Raw genomic sequence first — 18,616 nt, 5'->3', positions numbered from 1 at the left:
AAAATATTTACTAAAAGTATTTGTAAGATAGACTGTAGAACAAAAATTAATCCTAAAGGCCAGCCAGCCGTGCCTTTATGAATGTAGTTCTTACTTTCCCTCTCTGCATCTGCAGCATCACAAAAGAGCCCGTCTACCATTTCGTAACCAGCAGTGACTTTGTTTGTTTGTTTTGTTCTGATCGCCTGGCAAACCAGCCCCTCCGATGTCTGTTTCGGGAGGCAGGCGATGAGTGTCTCCTTGGGAGGGGGAAGCAGCACATAGGAAAATGACTGGCGCTTTTTCTTGCGGTTTTGGTGGTAGGGGGCCTCTGGTGAGCAGGGCGTGCCTCCAACGTCAAGGCGGTGACTCAGTTTTGTTGCAAGACTACAGCTACCAGAGTGTCGAGCTGGTTATAAAAGGCTGTCAAAGGGGTGGAGGCAGCACACAGCCACGGAGAGACACCAGGGAGAAAGAGGGAGAGGAACCGACTGGGCAGCAACTGAAGGCGAGAGGTGCTTCTAGCCAGCTCAGATGGGGATGAAGATGCTCCCGGTGCTTCTGGCCTCTTGGCTGGTTCTGGCGCGATCGGCCACCTTGGCTCCCACAGGTGAGTCCAGGGAAGGGGAAGGGGGAGGCTCCCAGGCAGGATGGCTGGTCCCTGCTCCTGCTCAGAACTGAGCTGCAGAATCTGCTGCCAGATCACAAGCTGTGCTCCTGATCCAGGCGAACGACAGGTCAGGATCGGCGCATGGGCCGTGCCGCGGTGAATGTGGGCCTGTGCCAAATCCCTGTAAAGTGTGGTGGTGAGCGTGGGACAGTTTAAACTGCGGAAAGAGCAGGCCGGAGGACGGGCAGCAAACGCTCTGTACGGGGCCCTGGCTCAGCATGCCGCAGAGCACAGAATCGTAGAGCCCAAAGGAACCCAAGGGCCATCTAGTCCAACTCCTGTGCAGTGCAGGAATTTCACAGCTCCCCCTTCCATGCCCCCAGTGCCCCCTGCTTAATGCCCAGAGGAAGGCAGAAAACCTCCAGGACCCCTGGCCCATCTGGCCTGGGGGGAAATTCCTTCCTGACCCCTCTGGTGGTTGGCATTACTCTGGACACATAAGAAAGGGCCGCAGCTTGGCAAGCCGAAAGCCCCGGGTTCAATCCAAGCCCTGCACAGTGAAAGGAACCTCCCTGGCACCAAGAACAGGGAAAGGCATTTCTCTGCCTGAGACCATGAAAGCTGCTGCCCGTCTGACTCGGTGCCCTGTGGGCAGCCTCTCTCCCTGAAACCACCTCTTCTGCTGGGGGTTGCGTCCAGTTTGGTGGCCGTAGTTGGAGGGGATGGAGGGAGGCACTATGGGAAGAGAAAGCCCTGGGGATGGAGTGACCTGCAGTTTACGTTTTGCCAACACACACACCCCTCACCATTGTAGGAATCTTAGGGCAACTCACTCCTAACACACTCAGGGCTCGGCTGCCTCCCCATAAGAGTCAAGCGGTTTTGGGTACCTGGACTGTCCCTCTCATTTACAGCCTCTGCCCTTTAGAATCAGAGAGTGCTCTGGTTAATCCCTGGGCGTAGAACTCTACACACTTCTGGAGTTACTCAGAGCTCTTCATAGGCTAGGACAGAATTCAGATAATTTCCTGCGTCTATTTTTGTGGCTGGATGTTCCTGTCTTTGGTCAGCATAATACATATATGTCTCTCATGGAGGTTCTGTTACCTTAATGGCCACAGGTAGAATAAGATTTCAAAGCCACAAATCTGTCCCCTGTTGTCTCTTGGAACTCAAAACTATTTACATGTTTAACTACCACTACTATAAATTGCCGATCATTTTTAGAACTTGCATTCTGCAGGCAAAAAATTCTGAGGATTGCTAAATTTAGTCCTGCTGGCCCATTTGTCAGAGTTGTTCCTATCTGTGTGCCGAGCGTTGCTTTAAGTGGGAAAATATGCAATTGTTTTTAGGGCCAGAAAGGCTCTTAACCAATCTTATAGTTTTTGTCTGTCCTGTGTCTTCCCTGCTGTGGATGTATGAGAGAGAGAGACAGAGAGTGAGGACGCTGTCTCTCACACATCTGTTTGAGCTTAAGAGGGGAGACACTGCTGCCAAAAGACGCATTCCCGGGTGGTCAGAAGCACTTTGTGGCTGGTCACAAATACTCCCATTTTACAGATGATGAAGGCTGGGACTGAGCGGGCACACAATTTTCCCTTGACTTCACAGGAGTCCCACAGGAAAACCACTACTACTTCTCCTCTAGATCACGTGGCCTATTTCTCTGTCCACAGAAGCACAGTGTTTCTGATTCTAGAGGAGTTAGCTGTGTTAGTCAGTAGTCGCAAAATAATAAAGAGTCCAATAGTACCTTTAAGACTAACCAACTATTGTAGAATAAGCTTTCCAGAACCACAGCTCTCTTTGTCCATGCATCTGACTAAGAGAGCTGTGGTTCTTGAAAGCTTATGCTACAATAAAGTTGGTTAGTCTTAAAGGTGCTACTGGACTCTTTACAGTGTTTCTGGTTAACCAGAAAACACCCGGGGGGGGGGGGGGCGTGTTCCCCAAATCTTTTTTTAAAAAAGCACACAGAAATAGGAACCCATTTTGGAAGATCTTTAAAATTAGTAAAATAGTTTTTGGACATTTGTTTTATTTTTATTTACATTATTTATAGTCTGCCTTTTTCACTGATGTGTAAGGCTAATTACATAGTGTAATTCAATACAATCAGCAGCTGCGGCATTTGGAAACAAACAGAAATGGGATACAGAGCTGAAACGATGTTGAAACAAAACATAAGCAATTTGACATGATATAATAAATGACTGTAACAGACAGTGTGCAGTAGTATAGTCTACAGTCCCAGTCCCTTTCTTTCAGCCCTTTCCTTGGAGCACAGCACAATTACCTGTATATGGACGTCCTCCTGAATAATTTGGTTTTGCACAGTTTAAGGAAAGCCAGGCGAGTGGGAGCTTTGCTCACCTCTTCAGACAGGCTTTTAAGGACCCAAGAAGAACCCAACTGGATCAGACTCACAGTCCGTCTAGTCCTGTCCCACACAATGTCCAGCCAATTGCTGTGGGGGCCAACAACAGGACGTAGAGGCTGAGACCTTCCTCTAAAGTTACCTCCTAGCATTGTTATTCAGAGGTTGACTGCAGAGGTTCCCTTTAGTTCCACAAGAAGGAAGCCTAATGAAATCAGTGAGACACGTCTTTCAAAATCAAGAACTGGAAGGCAAACTCATGGGCAGGTGCCACAATCTTACAGCCGTGGTCCTCTTAAAAGCTCCTTTGGACATTCATCTATTGGCTTGAGTTGTGAGCTAGAGGGGGCGGGGTAACCCGTGGCAAGGGTGCCAAGCTGCCAGGACTCCAAACAACCTCTCAACAGCACAAGGGGCTGTGCTGAAATACTTGCAGCTGCAGAGCTCCTAACTCCATCCAGCGTCTGCTGCTGATTATCCCCTGGGTAGTTGTGTGTGTGTGTGTGTGTGTGGGTGGGTGGGTGTCCCTTGTCCTTCTGGGAAGAAGGAACCAGCAGCCTTTTCAGTGACAGCTTTGTCGCTAGCCCCTCGCTTAATCAAAGGCAATCACGGAAGGAAGGTGAAAACAAAGAGGCCCAGCCGGGTTTAGTCTCCACCAGAGTGCTTGTGCGAACGGTCTGGATCTGTGTGGTTTTACTGCTGTGTTATTGAAGCAAAACTGGGACTTTTTGCTGAAAGGGGTCACCGGGCACGAAGGCACATGTGGCGGCCTGGGTGGGCTGCTCCCTCAGCAAGCCATGCTGCGCAGGACAGACTGTTTTGTTTACCTTCCTCTCAGCTGCAGTGGGAGTGGATTCTCGGTAATGTTTGCACAGAACTTAAAGCAGCAAAGAGCTTAAAGCAGGTGACAAGGAGGGGCCTTGGGCTATTCTTGTCCCTGCTTTGAATCTAGGGTTGCCAGCTCCAAGTTAGGAAATTCCTGGAGATTTGGGGGGTGAAACCTGGAGAAATATGAAGAAAGTGGGGTTTGGGGAGGGAAAGGACCTTGGCATGGCATAATTCCATAAAGCCCACCCACAAAAGTAGCCATTTTCTCCAGGTGAACTGATCTCTGTGGCCTGGAGACCAGGTGTAATTCCAGGAGATCTCCAGCCACTACCTGGAGCCTGGCAACCCTATTTGAATCCCAGTCTGGAGTCGCTTCACTGGACTGCTCTTGGTGCAAGGTGGACAAACGCTCTGGGGGACAGAGAGGCCTCAAGCATGTTCTTTCATAAGATGTTTCAGGTGTGTGGACTGCCAGCAGCCACGGCTATCCCCCTTATATTTAGTCCGGGTCTTAAAATGGGGGCTTTCCAGATTTTCTTGGGCAGAAGAGGGTTGGCCGTCACCCCTGAAGAAAGACTTTGTCGTTAATCCTTCTTTCTTCCCTGAAAAGATCCATCAGATCGAGCCATTATCTTTGCTGTTAAGTTTGCAAGAGCCCTTCCCTGGCCCATCTGTCCATTCCACAGCTATTCACCATTCATTTGAGGGGGATGTAAAAGAGCCAGCTATTGGAGAGCTTTCTTAACTGGCCATCTAGTGGCGATTTTTCTTCTTGCCAACGACAATCAGGCAGATAGTCTGACTTTTGGGACACAGGGAACCATTTCCCTCCCCCCAAAGATGCAGTTTTGAGACAGGTCCTCAGCAATGGGTTCTCCAGCTCCAGCACCTTCAGTCCCCTCAACAGGCTAGGGCCCCCAGGTGACGATGCTCACAGGTTCCAAGTCGAGATGCAGCCATGGCCAAGCTCTCAGTTCATCCTTTGTGTTTTCAAGGCTCCTGATTTGCGTTTCCTTGCCTGCCTCTCCCGATTACAAAGGGAACCCTCCCTGGTAAACAAGAGTTAGCAAATTCCAGAGCCAGAGGAACCAGTCCTGTTTCCTTCTCACGGCTTAGTTGAAGATGGTTTAGGAGAGCTCTCTAATCAGCACTTCGCCGCTTTCATCGGAGGACCAGTCAGCTCATGCCCGGCCACATCCTCTTCCCTCTGTGGGCGAGTGGAGAATGCTGCCCTCCTCCACTGGGCAGGGCAGGGCATTGCCAGTTGTATGAGAGGCAGAAATTCAGTAATAATAATAACAATAACATTTTATTTATATACCGCCCTTCAGGACAACTGAATGCCCACTCAGAGCGGTTTACAGTAGCTGCAGCTTTACTCCCCCTGCCCCCCAGGAACGCGCAACTGTCTGGAAAGAAACTCTGGCTGAATTTCTCAGCTGTCACTTCATCCAAGATGAGGCGGGTTCTAAATAGGGGACCCTTGGGACTGTTCCCACTGAGCTCTCGATGTACCTGGTGCCGTATAGCCTGACAGAGAGCAAAGGGAGAGGAGGACCCTGCCCCACAGAGCTTACAGTCTGAGTTGCTATGGTGGGCAAGGAGGCAGGAGAGGGTTACAAGCTTTCATGGCTGTAGGGGTAGGAGGGTCCAAGGGGTTAAGCTAAACCAGACGATGTATGGGGGTGTTCATAACAGCCTCAGAGCAAGTTGAGCCAAGAAGCCCCTGTGGTGTTGGTTGCTCTGCACTGGCTGCATGAACGAGCACCTGAAGCGGCCTCATCCCTGGTCAGTCTGGTCTCCTCTACCTGGCAATGGCTCTCCAGCACCTTTCGTATCTCCTCTACCTGGAGATGCCAGGAATTGAACCCAGGACTGACAGCCTGCAAAGATGGCCCTCTGCCACGGGGCCACAGCCTTTCCCCACCACACCTCTCCCCAGCCCTCACGGCCAAGTCCCAGGTTCAGCCCCTGCAGCACACACTGCCAGCTCGCTCCTGCGCCTTCCGAGCAGCAGCCCCTCGGGAACTTTCCCCCTGAGAGCCAAGCTGCAAGTGACACCTGACACAGGTTGGACACTTGTCAGCTTCCCTCAAGTTTTGATGGGAACTGTAGGCGTCCTGGTTTTACAGCTTGGCTGTCCATTACAGCTGCAAGACCAGGACGCCTACATTTCCCATCAGAACTTGAGGGAAGCTGACAAGTGTCCAACCCGTGTAAGGCGTCACTTGTAGCTTGGCTCTAAGTTAACAAGCCAGTCTTCCCCTGTGCAGTGTGTCAAGGAGAAAAGACCTCTGTGCAAGCTGGAGGGCATTCTCCTGCTTCTTGGCGCATCGCCTCCCAGTCCAGACAGAATTGTGCAGGCTAAGGTTGTATGGCATCACACCTTCAGGCGTAGGCAGAAGAGAGATGAGCCACAGATTAGGAACCACTTGATCACTTCCTGTTCCTTTGGGTTGCTTGGCGCCTGGGGGAATGATAGAGGGATGAGTCTTTTCCCAGCACAGGGCGCAACGCCTTTGGCTTGAGTCCTTTCTGGGCGCTGACTGTCAGCTTCCGGACAAGAGGTGCCATGTGCAGACAAGTAGCTGTGTGTCAGGGGAAGAAATAGGAAACATATTATTATTATACATACACTGATGAAGTCAAAATGAGTTGTAGGCCTCTGGAACTTCCGTTTCTTGCCTCCTCTGTCCCTCCATCTCTTGATTGTAAGCTCCTTGGGGACAGGGAACTTCTCCCTTGTAAAATATATGCTGACGGTGCTGTGTCAATAATTAATAACGATTATTATTCGAATTATATGCAACACAATCAATAATAAATGGAGGTCACATGTTATCGTTGACTGAGCTTGGTGAGCTGATACAAGTTTCCACCAGAGACCTAAGTATCAGCCAGGTATCGATGCAATATGTACGCTATTCCAAGTAATGCCATCTTTTGCAGTTCTGTAGGTGTTATATCCAGGGCTTTTTTTCAGCTGGAACGCGGTGGAACGGAGTTCCAGAACCTCTTGAAAATGGTCACATGGCTGGTGGCCCCGCCCCCTGATCTCCAGGCAGAGGGGAGTTGAGATTGCCCTCTGCACCTCTTGGCGCGGAGGGCAATCTCAACTCCCCTCTGTCTGGAGATCAGGGGGTGGGGCCACCAGCCATGTGACCATTTTCAAGCAATTCCGGAACTCGGTTCCACCACCTCTTTTCCCAGAAAAAAAAGCCCTGGTTATGTCAGAAAGCTGCAGTTTTTCCATAAGAGTTGCAAAGTTTTTCAAAATAGTTCCCAGTGCCCCAATGACAATGGGGACTACTGTTGTAGTCTATTATTACTATCACTATCACTATCATTATTACTATTATTAAAAACAGGAGGAGGCAGAGCTGGTTCTCTAGGGGCTAACAAAGGGATAGAGAGCAGACGGAGGACTTTATGGGGACTCGAGAATAAGGGGGTGGGTCTGGACTCTAAAAGCTAGATAAGGCCAGCTGAGGTGGGGCAGTGCCTAAGTATGTGGGCTTGTGCAGGCCATCAGTTTCTCTGCCTTGTCCTCTTCTAATTCAGGGATAGCAAAACAAAGTCCACCTTGCAGGGTTATTATGAGGATCGCTGAGGAAATAATGTCTTCACAAGCAATTGGAATGCTGAAAAGCCAGGGTGTCGGACGAAGGGAGCTTTGACTCTCGAAAGCTTATACCCTGAAACTCTTGTCACTGGACTCAAATCCTGCTGCAAAGCCAGGGGCACCTTGAAAGGTCTTGGTACCGGAGGGTAGGAATCCAACTGGCACCTTTCCTCCCTCTAATTAACACAGAGCACAATCCTCTAGCCCCGTTAAGACAGAGAAAGAGCACGCCCGCAAGGCCCTGCCTTGAGCATCCAATCTGGACGGTATCTGGGCGGTATCCTGAATCAAACTGAGCTTGTAGAAGGGCCACAGGGTTAGTTATGGGCAAGGGTCTCAGGAAAAGAGAATGTTCGGTGCTAAAAGACAGGCTTGCATACTTAATTTTGAATTCTTAATTTTACATGCTGGGTTTGTGCAAAGCATTGTTACTGTTCTAAACTGCCAAACCTCCTGATTATATTTTTAAACTTTCTGCCCATCTGCGAGGGACAAATTCTTAGCAAGTTCCTTTCTCTTCTTCTTTTTCACCCAAGTCCTACTTACTGCCTGTGATTCCTCCAAACGGAGGCAGGAATTATATTGTGTTATAGAGTAGTTCTTGCAAGACAGCCCCAGTTACACAAAGAAACGTTTCAGAGGGTATTCTCCTGGTTCATTGTTTCCTTTTTTAAAATGGATTTTGTCCTTTCTCTCCTCAGATGACAGAGCAGAGCTGCCACCACCTGCCTCCGCAGACGACTTACTCCAAAAAGAAATTGACCTAAAAGAATTCCCGTTTCAGTCTTTGCTCCAGGAGGAAGTTGACCCTGATTGGAATCCTCTGGACCAACATGAAGGTGAGGGCTAGGGTCTGGGAACTGGCTGGTGAAAAGTTCACTCTCCAACTCCCAATCCAAGAGGACCATTGATGTAGAAAATTTCCCATTGGCTATTGACTTCATCAGCTGCTGTGATGTCATGTCATGTTCATCAAGGTTGTTGACTGCTCAGGGCTTAAGGCTGCAAACGCAGGCAGCAGGAGGTGGAGGGACTGCAGCCGGCCATGTGGACAGCTGAGAATGCAGCTGAAAGTGGGGCCTAGGAAGCCATCTTCTTTCTGACTGGCTGAAGGGAGAAAGCTGGAAAGTTGAGGGTGGCTCGGTGTGGGAGAACAAGGGGGCCTGAGGGGAAAAGTCTTTGGCAGATGAGGAGAGGAGGGTCCCCGGAGGAAAAAAAGCTTCTGGGGACCTCACGCAGGGCCTGACGGCTGAGGCCAAAGAGATTCTGGGGCAGCTGCAGAGGAAGCCGAAAGACTCCAGATGTGGAATGCTGCAGCCCAGATGTGGACTGGAATGGATCGTAAGGACCGTATCACCCCAGTCTTGGCCACCTTCCCTGGCTCCCAATTTGTTTCCGGGCCCAATTCAAGGTGCTGCTATTAGCCTTTAAAGCCTTGAGATGGCTTGGGACCAGCCTATCCGAAGGACTCCCTACTCCCTTACAAACCTACCAAATGCTGCAATGATCTTCAGGGCCCCTACTTTGGGTGCCCTGATTTGGGATATGGGTGCCCTTGATTTCAGATTAGTCAAGTGGCAACCCAGGAGAGGGCCTTCTTGGTCATGGCACCAGAACTCTGGAATTGTCTCTGCAGGGAGACTCATCTGTCCCCTTCTTGTTGCCATATTCCACCAGGGGGTGATTCCCCCCCTGGTATTCCCTATGTAATCTTTTCTTCCTGCCCTTTGTTTTTATTGTTGTTTTAATGTTTTTGTATGTGTGTTTTAGCTCTGGTTTTAATGATTTTTTTTTAATTTTAATGGTTTTTTAGACTATTTTTATTGTGTATGCTTTTAATCTGTTAGCCACTGTCAGGGCTGCCAGGTTCCATTATGGCCGGGAATCCCTCGCTCCTGCCAGCCACAACCTCCTGCCACCACTTACTGGTTGGCAGGAGGAAAGGCACAGGGAGACGGGAAAGGCCGCCCTGAGGCATGCGCACAAAGCACACATGTCCACCCACGCCATTGGAAAATGACATCATGACACAGAAGTGCCTAAAAATCAGCCCCGAACACTGTGGTTGAGCCCCCCCCCCCAGTCCCTGGTTTGCCCTATGCAACCCTGTCCACCTTGGTGACCCTGGTTAGGGCAGAAAGGCAGGGTATAAATTTTGAAAATATATCAGTAAAATCCTAGAAAATAATAACTGTGCTGATATACTACTCTTCTAAATAAATTAGTGCCACACCACAGAGTGGTGAACAAAGCCAGTGTCATTATTATCCCTACAATACAGCTGGGGCTGAGAGGAGTGTGTGACCCAAGGCCACCCGCTGAGCTCACAGCAGGAGTGGAATTCGAACCAGCAGAGTGTTGATTCTCACCCCGACCACTTAACCCTCAGAACATAGACTTTCAAGAAAAATATTTCTAAATGGATTCATTTTATTCAGAGTTTTGACTTTTCTTTCTGGGTGTCCTTTTCCAGTGCTCGATCTGCCGTTGCTGATCCACGGGGAGCCCCAGACAAGTTCCTCTGCCCTCACCCCCAGAGGCCGAAGGCCCTCCGGTGCTGGCTGCATTCGGGGCCAGGGTTGTGGTGGTCGCCCACGCTTCCCCAGCAACCTGGCTGAGTTCCCACCGGGCCGCCCCAGCCTCAGCAACATCGACAGCATCTGCACAGAAGGGAGGCGTAAGGCATCCTACGGGCCCTGGAACCTGCCCAGCACTGGCTTCAGCCACCTCAGCCGCCAGGGAGAAGCCCTCAACAGCCTGGAGGCAGGCCTGAGCCAGTGCTGTCAACTGCCCGAGGACAGGAAGCTGAGCTGCAGCCAGACCTCGGTGAGTTGCCCTCGTGGGTAAGCACTGGAGTTGCTGGGCTGGGAAAGCCTGGCAAGGGCAGGATTTGGGGAGGAGGGACTTCAGGGGGTGATAAAGTCCACCCTTTAAAGCAGCCATTTTCTTCCGGAGAACTGATCTATGGCTCCTGTGAGCGGCTGTAATTCTGAGAAAACAGGGTTGCCAACTCCAGGTTGAGAAATTCCTGGAGATCTAGGGGTGGGGTTTGGAGAGAGGAGGGACTTCAGCAAGGAGTAATGCCCAATACCCAGTCTCCAAAGCAACCATTTTCTCCAGGGGAACTGACCTCTGTAGTGTGGAGATAAGTTGTAATTCCAGGAGATCTCCAGGACCCATCTGGAGGCTGGCAACTTGACTGTGGAGTGTGGATGTATGCATGCACGCATGTGCCTGTTCAGTGCATTTCAGTCATAGGGCTACTAGGATTGTATTATTGCTATTGCTACCAGGTTGCTGGTAACCAGGTCTTTCTTTTTGGGAAAAGAGGTGGTGGAACTCAGGCCCGCACAATGACGTCACTTTGGGTCAGCTGGAACAAGGGGGGAGTTTTTAAAAGTTTAAATCGCCCTCGGTGAAAATGGTCACATGGCCTGTGGCCCTGCCCCTGATTGCCCACTGAGTGGCGCGGAGGGCAATCTCAACTCCCCTCTGTCTGGAGATCAGGGGGCGGGGCCACTGGCCATGTGACCGTTTTCAAGAGGTGCCGGAACTCCGTTCCACCACGTTCCTGCTAAAAAAAAGCCCTGCTGGTAACTAAGAGTGTTGTATTTAGTGGTGGTGAATCCTGCTATAGAGGCTTTTAGTGAATAATTTATCCAAAGTATGTGTAGGATTGAATATCAGAATAAGAGATCACCTTCCTTATGTATCCTTACGTAATGGGACGAGAGAGCGTCTCCCCTTGTCAAGCTGAGCCGGGCTTTGCCGCTGCTACAATTCTTAAATGGAGGGTGATGTGCCAGACCTATCCGAGGGACATTCTTAGCCCCAAGATGCCCTGTGGGGTTTCAGGGCGGATGCGCTGGGGGGTTCTAGTGGAGAAATCCTTGGCCTTTTGCCCAGATGGACACGAGGGTTGTGTACCCTCCAGTTGTGATCGGGGCATGCTCAGATACTGCGACGGTTGTGAGGCTCACACAAATGACGGGTAATAACTTTATATCGGAGGCAGCCTCACTTCTCCCAACCCGGCCAAAAAGGCTGCAGTGAAGCGGGTGGGCCAATGCCGTGACTCCTCCTGACAGAGCTGGCCGTGAGGGGCCGGTGAGACGTTGCCTTCCCAGATGTGTCGTGTCTCTCAAGTCTGGACTGGAAGACTTCTCCCTCCTCATCCCAGATATGTGGGAGCCATGCTGCGCAGGAAGGGAAAAGCTTTTTGCACCAGGCTCTGAGCCCCGCACTGTTTGGTCTATTGCTGCTTCCCGGGTGTGGAGAGCAGGATCTAGGCTCAGATAGACACCCCTGATAGGACACCTCGTTGACCCTTCCTCTCTCCCAATCCCGCCTCAGTGGTCGCACGTCTTGGAGCAGTTCTGCACAACTGAGTTCTCAGTGAAGACCAGACCGTACCACTGCTGCAAACTGGAGGGGGCCAGCAAGGACCGTTGCTTTGCCAACAGAGCCCCTTTCCCAAATTACAACTATGCCGGTGATGAAGCCCAGCCGAGTACCTGCGCCCACGGTGACCCCTCCCGGTGCAAATCTGAAGACCTGGTCAGCACTCGCAAGCTTCCCGCGATCTCCTTCCCTCCGGGAAAACCTAACGATGCCAACATCAAGAACATTTGCAAACTGCGCAAATTCCGGCCCGTCTACCTTGCCAGCACCCTCCCGAAGTCAGGCTTTGGCTGGTTTGTGCGCCAGGCCCGAGCAATAAACCGCTTGGAAACTGAGTTCAAGAAGTGTTGCCGGAAGGAGGATGTTAGCTGTGCCCACAGCGGGGTGAGTGAACTGGGAGAAATCCTGGAAGTCGTGGCTGTCCCTTGCAAATCTCCCAGGAGTTGGCGCTGCTTCCCAGAATTCCTAGATCCCAGAATCACCTAGCATTCCACACTTTGTGATCCGTCGCTATTGTAGGCCTTTGCTCTCAACCAAAGTATCTTAGTGCCTCCCTCACAACTGAGAAAGTGTCCTTATTTGGGGGTAATATCAAGCGTGCAATTAGAGACAAGCAGCCAAGCTCCCTGGATTCACCTTATCCCTGATAGTAGCCTTATTGTATCTTGAACAATGATGTAGCAGCCTGAAATCCAACGGGTGTAGCTATCCAGTTTGGAGATACAACGATGAGGAAAGCTGTGCCTTACTTGGTCAGAGCTGGAAGTTGTGCCAGTGAAAAGGTGGTGACCCAGAATCCGTGCCTGTATGGTTCTAAGGTAGAGGAGAAGGAATATTGTTCTCTGCACCTCCCTGGAATGGCAGTGCCTCCAGGCGTAGCTGGAGGACAGAGGCAAGCAGATACTGGTAAGGACTCTCCATAGCCTCAATTTGTCTCTAGATAGAAACTCTCCTCTCCCTCTGTCCACTCAAAAAGGCTGTGCCCCCCCCCCACATGTCCTGGGACCACCTGCAGTCACACTGTTGGGGGTCAAAGCGCTGGCCACCCATTTGCAGTCACTGGGCCAGCGAAACACTCCCAGTCCCTCCATCCCGCTCAGCTGCCTGCCGTCTCTTGGGCTTGGATTTTTAAAGGGGTGTATAAAAGCCTCCTCTTTAGTGTTAGCATTTTCAATACTTTTAATAAGTCTGTATTTCCTATTCATTATGAATTGGTCCCCTGTGGCACAGCCACCATCAGTTCCACCAGCTAGTTGAGGGTTTGGACCTCCAGTCCAAGATATAACTGTTGTTAAACCGCCCTGAGCCCGTCTGATGGGGAGGGTGGTCTAGAAATGTGATAAAATAAATAAATAAATATAGGGGTGCGTGTGTGTGAGAGAGTGTGTATAGGATGTGAGGTTTGGTGCTGGTTATTGGTGCTGGCAAAGGGGGAAAACATGCTCAGAGGCACTCTTGTTTTCATTCCGAGACTGAACTTAGGTTCTAGCTGTGAGCCCTGCTTCAGATTCAGCCAGTTGACTTTTTTGATGCTGCAGCTCTACTTCCGGACTGAGGGAGGGAGGGGGGAGCTTTACTGCTGCTTGACTACTCTTCGTGAACCAAATACCAAGAGCGCTCCCTTCCTTCCCGGGGGGGGGGGATCTCTCCCCCCACCCCCACCCCCACCCCCACCCCTGAGCATGCATTTCGCTTTTCTCTCCAGTGGGAAAAAGTCCTGACTCAGTTCTGCAAGCAGGAGCACGCTCTGAAAACCAAGCCCCACCTCTGCTGCAAAGAGGAGGAGGGCGAGAGCCGCTCAGATTGCTTCGCCAACCAGGCTCCCTTCCCGGCCTACGACAGGGAAATTCAGGTGGTCAGCCTGGCTGAGGTCACCCCTTCGCTCCTGGACCTGCTGTGCGGGCAAGTTGCACTTCTTTCCAAGCAGTAAGTCTGGTTTTTTTCCACTTCCTCTCTTGTCTAGTCTGGCCCAAAGGCCTGGGGCAGGCAGACACAATATTGTGACAAACAGTCTGGAGCCAGAATTTGCTGTGAAGTCCTCAGGTCAAAGGACACTGCCTGGTGGCCTCAGGGAAACCTCCGTCCCACATCCACCACTTCTCCAGTGTGGGGACAAGAATTTCCAGGGGGCGAGCTGTTGGGAGGGTGTCTGAGAGCGGGACCCCAAGTGACGCCTGACACAGGTTGGACACTTGCCAGCTTCCCTCAAGTTTTGGCGGGAAATGTAGGCAGCTTGGCGGAATGTTGGACGAGTGACAGTTGAAAAGTCCATTGGACAGCAGCCGGAGAGCCAAGCTGCGAGACCAGGACGCCTGCATTTCCCATCAAAACTTGAGGGAAGCTGACTAGTGTCCAACCTGTGTCAGGCGTCACTTGTGGTTCCGCTCTGAGATACATCAAGTTTGTTGGACCTGTGAAAATATGCTGTGCAGATACTGAACAAGCTCATGAAACTGCCATACTGAGTCAGACCCCCCCTTGATCTATCAAGGTCAGACTTGTCTACCCTGACTGGCAGCTGCTTGTCAAGCTCTTAGATAGAGAGGCCTTTCACATCACCGCTACCTGGTCATTTTACCTGGAGATGCCATGTGGGATTGAACCGGTATGCCAGCAGATGCCCTGTCCCGAGCCACCAGCCCCAGCTCCATTCTAAGTGGCAGTACTATTCCAGCTGGCACCACAGCTGTATCCATGCTTTTTAGATAATTAATGTAGCCTGTACTGTTCATGGCGCCCGTCTTGTACTTTGTATTGTATTGAACTTTTAAATATTGTTTTTAGGTATTTGTTTATGATTTTAAGTGGGCACAGAGTGGTAAGCTGCAGTACAGCAGCCCAAGCTCTGCTCACGACCTGAATTCAATCCTGGCAGAAGCTGGGTTCAAGTAGGCGGCTCAGGGTTGACTGAGGGCCAAGCTACAAGTGACGCCTGACACAGGTTGGACACTTGTCAGCTTCCCTCAAGTTTTGATGGGAAATGTAGGCGTCCTGGTCTCGCAGCTTGGCTCTCCAACTGCTGTCCAATGGACTTTTCAACTGTCACTTGTCCAACATTCCACCAAGCTGCCTACATTTCCCATCAAAACTTGAGGGAAGCTGACAAGTGTCCAACCTGTGTCATTTGTCACTTGTAGTTTGGCCCTCAGCCTTCCATCCTTCTGAGGTCGGTAAAATGACTATCCAGTTTCCTAGGGGTAAAGGGTACATGACTAGGGAAGGCAATGGCAAACCACCCCGTAAAAAAAGTCTGCCAAGAAAACATCGTGATGCGACGTCCCCCCATGGGTCAGTAATGACTTGGTGCTTGCACAGGGGGCTACCTTTTGTATGATTTTAATGTATAATGTTTTCTTTTATTGGTAGCCACCCTGAGCCTGTTCACAGGGAGGGCAGGGTATACATTTGATCAAATAAATAAACTAGGTAGGATGCAAATGAAGAAGGAAAAATGTGCTCACGAAGGAGCCTGTAGCTCTTCACATGGCTTCCGATCCACCCAGAAGGTTTGTTAGTGAGCTGCTATAGGACCCCCCGGTGCTATCACAAAAGAAATCATTTGAGAGGCTGCATAGCAGGGCGAAGTGCAGCCTGGCCTGGGAAAGTGCCTGCTGCTGTGACTGTCTTAGCGTGGCCACTTTTCACAGCAAGAGAGATTTAAAATAGAGCGAGCCTGCTGGTTTGTGAGCTCGCTCTCCCCCCCTTGTGGCTGCAGCTCCAAGTGCGCTTTTAAGGGTTGCCAGCTCAGGGCTGGGAAATTCCTGGAGATTTGAGGGGTGGAGCCTGAAGAGGGTCTCCATGGATATAATGCTGCAGAATCCACCATCTAAGCAGCCATTTTCTCCAGGGGAACTGATCTCTGTCATCTGAAGATCAGTTGCAATCGTGGGAGATCTCCAGCCACCACCTAGAAGCTGGAATTCCTAGCTGGACCTTTTCTGCCCTGAGTTTGGGAGGCTTCCTTCTTCTCCCCCTTCTGGGTGTTGTCAGTCTTCAGGAGGCCTTCGGTGCCACACCCAGTGCATCGGTGCCAAAGCATGTGGCAGGAAAGACCATTCGGCATTCAAGACAGCTGAGCAACTTCGAAGTGTTTACCCTCACTTCGGCCTGTTTCTGGGGTGTTTTCGGTGGGTCTGCTTTACCTCTCAGACGTGCTTCTTTGTCATTCTCCAGGAAACACGTCCCTGCTCTAATCCAGAACATCACAGAGCCCTGTTGCAAGCTGCAGGGGGATGAGAGGACGCAGTGTGCTCAGCAAGAGGTGAGTCACGGGTTGAGAAAACAGTCACGTGCCTGTCAGAAATCAGCCGTGGAGGCCACGGGCTCAGGTCACGGGTGAGGATGAGACCTGTGGCGTGGAGGTGCTTGTTGGCCTACAGGGGTCTCAGGTCGCAGAACTCAGGGCCCTGCACGGATCCTGCCTTTGGCCTGGATCCTGCACACCTGTTCTGCAAATGCCACTTTCCCCAGTGCAAGGAACCATCCCTTGATGCAAGAAGTCTTTTTGTCAGAGGAAAGCTGCTTGTGTTAGAGGAAGTGCTGCCCTAGGCAGAATGCACACACGGGACCTCCAGGGATCTCTGTCTACTAAGGAAGTCCAGTTTTGCAAAAGCAGCCATGAAGGTTCCACCACTAAGGGGAAACGGGAAATACATGCAAAATAGTAAAGAGTCCAATAGCACCTTTAAGACTAACCAACTTTATTGTGGTATAAGCTTCCGAGAACCATAGCTCTCTTTGTCAGATGCATCGACAGCTTTCGAGAACCACAGCTCTCTTTGTCAGATGCATCTGATGAAGAGAGCTGTGGTTCTTGAAAGCTGTTGATGCATCTGACAAAGAGAGCTGTGGTTCTCAAAAGCTGTCAATGCATCTGACAAAGAGAGCTGTGGTTCTCGAAAACTGTCGATGCATCTGACGAAGAGATTTATGGTTCTCAGAAGCTTATGCCACAATAAAGTTGGTTAGTCTTAAAGGTGCTACTGGACCTTTTGCTACTATTTTGCAACTACAGACTAACACGGTTATCTCCTCGGGAAATAAACGGTCCTTCCTTGCCTCTGCCTTTGCCCACTGATGTCCCCTTTCTGTCCTCAGAAATCTCAGTTTATCACCACCCTCTGCAACGCTCCGAAAGCCTCATGGAAGGACACTAAGAAATGCTGCTCTCAGACCAAGGATGCGGCCCGCAGCACCTGCTTTGATTCCAGCTACCTGAACAGCGTCACCCTGGCCAGCGCAGGACAGCCCCTCCAGCCCACCGAGCCAACACCATAAACCGGAGCGGACAGTTCGCACACTGCTAAAAGACACCTTGCCCTCTTTTTTGGCCTGCCCTACTTGGAGGGCAAGTTAGCTGTCTTCTTGGCCTGTAGACTGTCGGATCTGTAAGTCATTTTCCCCTTCCCCAGCACATCCTGGCCTTCCGTTCAATGGGGTGTCTCACACCCCAGCTTCATGCACTTTATCTCTTGGGCAGTTGCAACCAACTGACTCCCACTTTTAGGTTCTTGACCCTTCCTCCCTTTCTGTCAGATTTTGCCTTCTGTATCTGATGTGCTGAAAGGCATCTGTTTCACCCTGGGGGAAGGAAGAGAGGCAGTTGCCATTGTACTCCCTCTGGGTCAGTTTGTAACAGTACATCATTCCTGCCAAATTGACCACCACCAGGACTCGGTGAGATCTTGGTTTCCTTATTTCCTTTTTTTTTTTTGAGTCCTGCACTCTGTTTTGTTTAAAGCTAGCACCACAAAGAGCAGTATCTGCTTTTGGGTCTCTGTTACATTGAAATGGAGCAGGTTGGTCTCTGGTGAGTTCATCTGGTGCCAACTTGGTGTGGAGGCACCAGTGCAGGAGCAAAGCCTGGAGGACTGGAAGAGGGGGTTTATTTCTGAGCAGCTCCTCCGCTGAGCTCTGGAAGTATAACATTTACTGCAGACCAGGGGAATGGTTTGGTTGTGAATGAAAATGATCTGGAGCGGCTGTTAGTCCAGAAGGCAACATTTGGCAGGAGAGTTCTTTGGTTGGCATTTCTGCTGAGCCCCGTTTCTGTGTCTTGGTTGTGGAGGCTCAGTTGTCTCTCCTTGCTTCTGGCAATTTGTTTTCATATCCAAGTGCAGTGTCTGCATACAATCTCTGCCAGAGACAAAGGGTTCTAATAAACCATTTGTGGAAGAATAATCTCAAGTGTCTGACTTTGTTCTTTTGTCCTCCTTCCTACGCTCCCTTAAGAGCATCCCTGTTATGTCGATTGTATGGATGGACTGCTCACACAGGCATTCAAATGAGCACCAATTAGTAAGATAAAAATTGGCTCCAAGAACACAAATCACAAAACACAAAAGACTAAGGAGCTTAGAACTTTTTAGTTGAGAAAAAAATGATGACTAGTCTGTATGGATGTGAAAGTTGAACAGTGAAGAAAACTGACTGGAAGAAAATTGATTCATTTGAAATGTGGGGCTGGAGGAGAGTTTTGCGGATACCATGGGCAGCTAAAAAGACAAATAAGTGGGTTCTAGATCAAATCGAGCCTGAATTCTCCCTAGAAGCTAAAATGACAGAACTGAGGCTATCGTACTTTGGTCACATCATGAGAAGACAAGATTCTCTGGGAAAGTCAATAATGCTAGGAAAAGTGGAAGGCAGTAGGAAAAGAGGAAGACCCAAAATGAGATGGCTTGACTCAATAAAAGAAGCCACGTCCTCCAGTTTGCAGGAGCTCAGCAAGTTTGTTAACAACAGGACATTTTGGAGGTCTTTCATTCATAGGATCATCATAGGTCAGAGGCGACTT

At 50.3% G+C, this 18,616-nt stretch overlaps 1 protein-coding gene across 1 annotated transcript; it reads left to right on the top strand.

Annotated features, from left to right (window-relative positions):
• Positions 1–239: 239 nt before the first annotated feature.
• Positions 240–18,000, top strand: ECM1 (extracellular matrix protein 1). Its single transcript, XM_054998654.1, has 7 exons — positions 240–589; positions 8,121–8,258; positions 9,893–10,245; positions 11,773–12,204; positions 13,526–13,746; positions 15,994–16,081; positions 16,918–18,000. Exons 1-7 carry the CDS (start codon positions 514–516, stop codon positions 17,095–17,097), a joined length of 1,488 nt encoding a protein of 495 aa, XP_054854629.1. The 5' UTR covers positions 240–513; the 3' UTR covers positions 17,098–18,000.
• The last annotated feature ends 616 nt before the right edge of the window (positions 18,001–18,616 follow it).

This window comes from Eublepharis macularius, chromosome 1, assembly GCF_028583425.1.
Source record: "Eublepharis macularius isolate TG4126 chromosome 1, MPM_Emac_v1.0, whole genome shotgun sequence".
NCBI lineage: Eukaryota > Metazoa > Chordata > Lepidosauria > Squamata > Eublepharidae > Eublepharis > Eublepharis macularius.
The sequence above is the reverse complement of the archived record's forward strand: the minus strand, read 5'-3'. Positions and strand labels throughout refer to the sequence as shown.